The sequence below is a fragment of the Myotis lucifugus genome, unplaced genomic scaffold, assembly GCF_000147115.1.
Source record: "Myotis lucifugus unplaced genomic scaffold, Myoluc2.0 scaffold_400, whole genome shotgun sequence".
Classification (NCBI taxonomy): Eukaryota; Metazoa; Chordata; class Mammalia; order Chiroptera; family Vespertilionidae; genus Myotis; species Myotis lucifugus.
This window is the reverse complement of record NW_005871448.1, coordinates 323,788-326,721: the sequence shown is the minus strand read 5'-3', so window position 1 is coordinate 326,721 and position 2,934 is coordinate 323,788. Positions and strand designations below refer to the sequence as shown.

The following is a 2,934-nucleotide window of genomic DNA, read 5'->3' as shown; positions in this document are numbered from 1 at the left end:
CTCTTTCCTGCTTTGTTTCACGAGACAGCGGTCAGCTTGCTTCCTGTCTGATACACACGTCTTTACCAAGTGTTGCGGTTGCCTTAAGTATCTCCTCTGTGGCCCCTCGTATTATCCCTCGTACTTCAATGCAGGATAATTATTTGTTTATGTGCCTTTCTCCCACATTTGATAATAAGCTCCTTCAAGGTCGGAACTCTTGGTTGAACTTTGCATCCCCAGCTATGAGTTCAATATCCAGCCAGGAGTAGCTCGCAATCAGTTTGTCCAATGATGAACGAATGAGGAAATGAAGACTTTCTTTGGTTGGATATGAGAGTGTCTTAGGTCATTTCTAGTGGGGACAAGCTCAGAATTCTAACGGGGACAAATTAATTTAGCCTCTCGGCCTCTCAGGGCCCGGGTCTGCCTGAGGACCGGGAGCCAGGTGACCTGGCAACCACAGGTCACCTCCTAGCTGACGTAGGTGACTTACACTCACAGTCTCCCAACAGCCTTGGGAATCGAAGGTTCTTGGGACAGAGAGTGGCTTAGGATGGAACTGGCCGCTCTGAGACTATTGCTAAGAGAAAGAAATACAGGGCACCTACCTTGGGATGACGCTTCCTTAACCCAAACACCTATCGGCCTTAGTAATTTAACAAAGGAATCATAATACCCTTGATTCTTTTTACCTTCTGCACGTTCTGCTTTTGCTATACCTGTTGCTTATTTGTAATAACATTAACCCAAATGAAAGGTTTCACAAATTCTTAATTTTTCACAGTAGAAAGGAGAAGCTGCATTGGAAACGGGCAGGCAAGGTGTAAGCTCCCTGGGAACGGTGGAGGCTTTATATTCCACTGCACAAATGACTTGCATAGCAGTTTGCTGAAGTATTGTAAGATTAGCTACGACAAATTTGCACAAGCCAAAATATTCATTTTTTAATCATTGCTCAGTGTTGCAAAAGAGACTTAGTCTTCAAATAAATATTCCGTTTCACTGGGCTCTCACATATCAATTGGGTAGCAGATGTTCTTGTTATTGTGTTTGAGAAAACCCACTGCTTGAAACGCAAACTCCATAATTCTTTCTTCCCCCTGTGCTCAGGATGAGCTGATGGCGGAACTGGAAGAACTGGAGCAGGAAGAATTAAATAAGAAGATGACAAATATCCGGCTTCCGAATGTGCCTTCCTCCTCCCTCCCAGCTCAGCCAGACCGAACGCCCGGCTCCTTGGGCCCGGCCGCGAGGCCCCGAGCAGGTGTGTCCCCACCTCCACGACCTAAAATAGGAGCCTGACCCCTACCCCGTCAGCGCTTACCTTTATTCCCTAAGTATACTCCTTTTATACATAACTCACACCTGTTTTCTATGCCAACGTGTGCATGTCACCGATTACCAACTTGCATCCGCTTTCTGTCCCAGCACCTTCCCGGCGGGCAGGCGGAGAGGACGAGGACCTCCAGCACCTGGCAGCGTGGGCCTCCTAACTGGGAGGGAGCTGTTCTGACGCCTAAATCAACGAGCTGTACATAAGACATAAAAAGTATTTTTGCCAAGTTCAGAAGTGAGCAGAGGCCCTGTTTTATATTTATGGATGATGACTGTCTGTCAGCCTCACGCGTAAAAGTAAAAGAAGGGAGTGGGGTCAGAGGGGGCTGCCCAGGGCACCGAGGAAGACCTTGCACGAGGGGGGCCCCTGCCTGCTCCCCACTGAACCCCAGGCCTGGGACACACCAGTGCTCGCTCTGTATCTGTGGACAGGAAACGGAAGTCTGTTCTCATATCAAACACAGAACCGTTTAAAAGTCCCTGAGGAGCGAGGTGGCTGGCGGAGCTGGGCTGTGGCGCCACGGAAGGTGCAAAGGCGCCGCGGAGAGGCTGCACGTGGGGACGACCTGGCTAGTCTACCACACAGTTTCACTGGAGTTCAGCCGTTTGAAATCTTAAAGGATCGTTAATTGACATTCATTCCGCCAATGAAGCTGGGGAGGGGCCACGGATGCAGCTCCCGAATGTCTAAAAGTGCGAATAGCTCCCACTGCCCGCTGACTCTCCCGCTGTGACACAGGCACCCAGGTAGCTGCTGATTCCCCGCAGCGATGCCGCGGAGCGTGCAAGTGTTCACGCTCGTCTGCCCTGTGCTCTGCACATTAATTTACACTGCAGCCTTTTCTTGTAAATACATTAAAAATATAGGCATTTTAAAGTGTATCTTGAATGACATTTTGGCCTTTGTTATTATTATTACTAGAGGCCTAGTGCACGAAATTTGTGCACTGGGTGGGGGGAGTCCCTCAGCCTGGCCTGAACCCTCTCGCAGTCGGGGACCCCCTGGAGGATGTCTGCCTGCCGGCTTAGGCTAGCAATCAGACATCCCTCTCGCAGTCTGGGACCCCTTGCTCCTTACCGCCCATCTGCTTTTGCTGCTCCTTACTGCTCAGGTCACTGCTCCTTAGCGCTGCTGCGGAGGCCGGAGAAGCTCCCACCACTGCCGCTGAGCTCACCAGCTGTGAGCCTGGCTTCTGGCTGAGCGGGGCTCCCCCTGTGGGAGTGCACTGACCACCAGGGGCAGCTTCTGCGTTGTCTGCCCCCTGGTGGTCAGTGTGCATCATAGCAACCGGTCGTTCTGGTCGTTCCACCATAACGGTTGCTTAGGCTTTTATTATATAGATTTTTAATCCTCACCCAAGGATATTTTTCCATTGATTTTTAGAGAGAGTGGAAGAGAGAGGGAAAGACAGAGAGAAATATTGATGTGAGAGAAACACATTGATTAGTTGCCTCCTGCCCAAGCCCCGACCAGGTCCCAGGCCAGGGAGGAGCCCACTACCGCTGTACGTGCCCTTGACTGGAATCGAACCTGGGACCCTTCGGTCTGCAAGCCGACACTCTATCCACTGAACCAAACCGGCCAGGGCTGGTCGTAATTATTTTTAAATAAAAATA

The 2,934-nt window shown here is 50.4% G+C and overlaps 1 protein-coding gene across 1 annotated transcript in view; it reads left to right on the top strand.

Moving 5' to 3' along the window:
- Window positions 1-2,206, top strand: part of CHMP4C (charged multivesicular body protein 4C) — a 26,054-nt gene extending 23,848 nt beyond the window's left edge. Inside the window, 2 exon segments of the mRNA XM_006102133.3 lie at window positions 1,093-1,246; window positions 1,411-2,206. Coding sequence (XP_006102195.1) covers window positions 1,093-1,246; window positions 1,411-1,475 — 219 coding nt within the window. The 3' untranslated portion in view covers window positions 1,476-2,206.
- The last annotated feature ends 728 nt before the right edge of the window (window positions 2,207-2,934 follow it).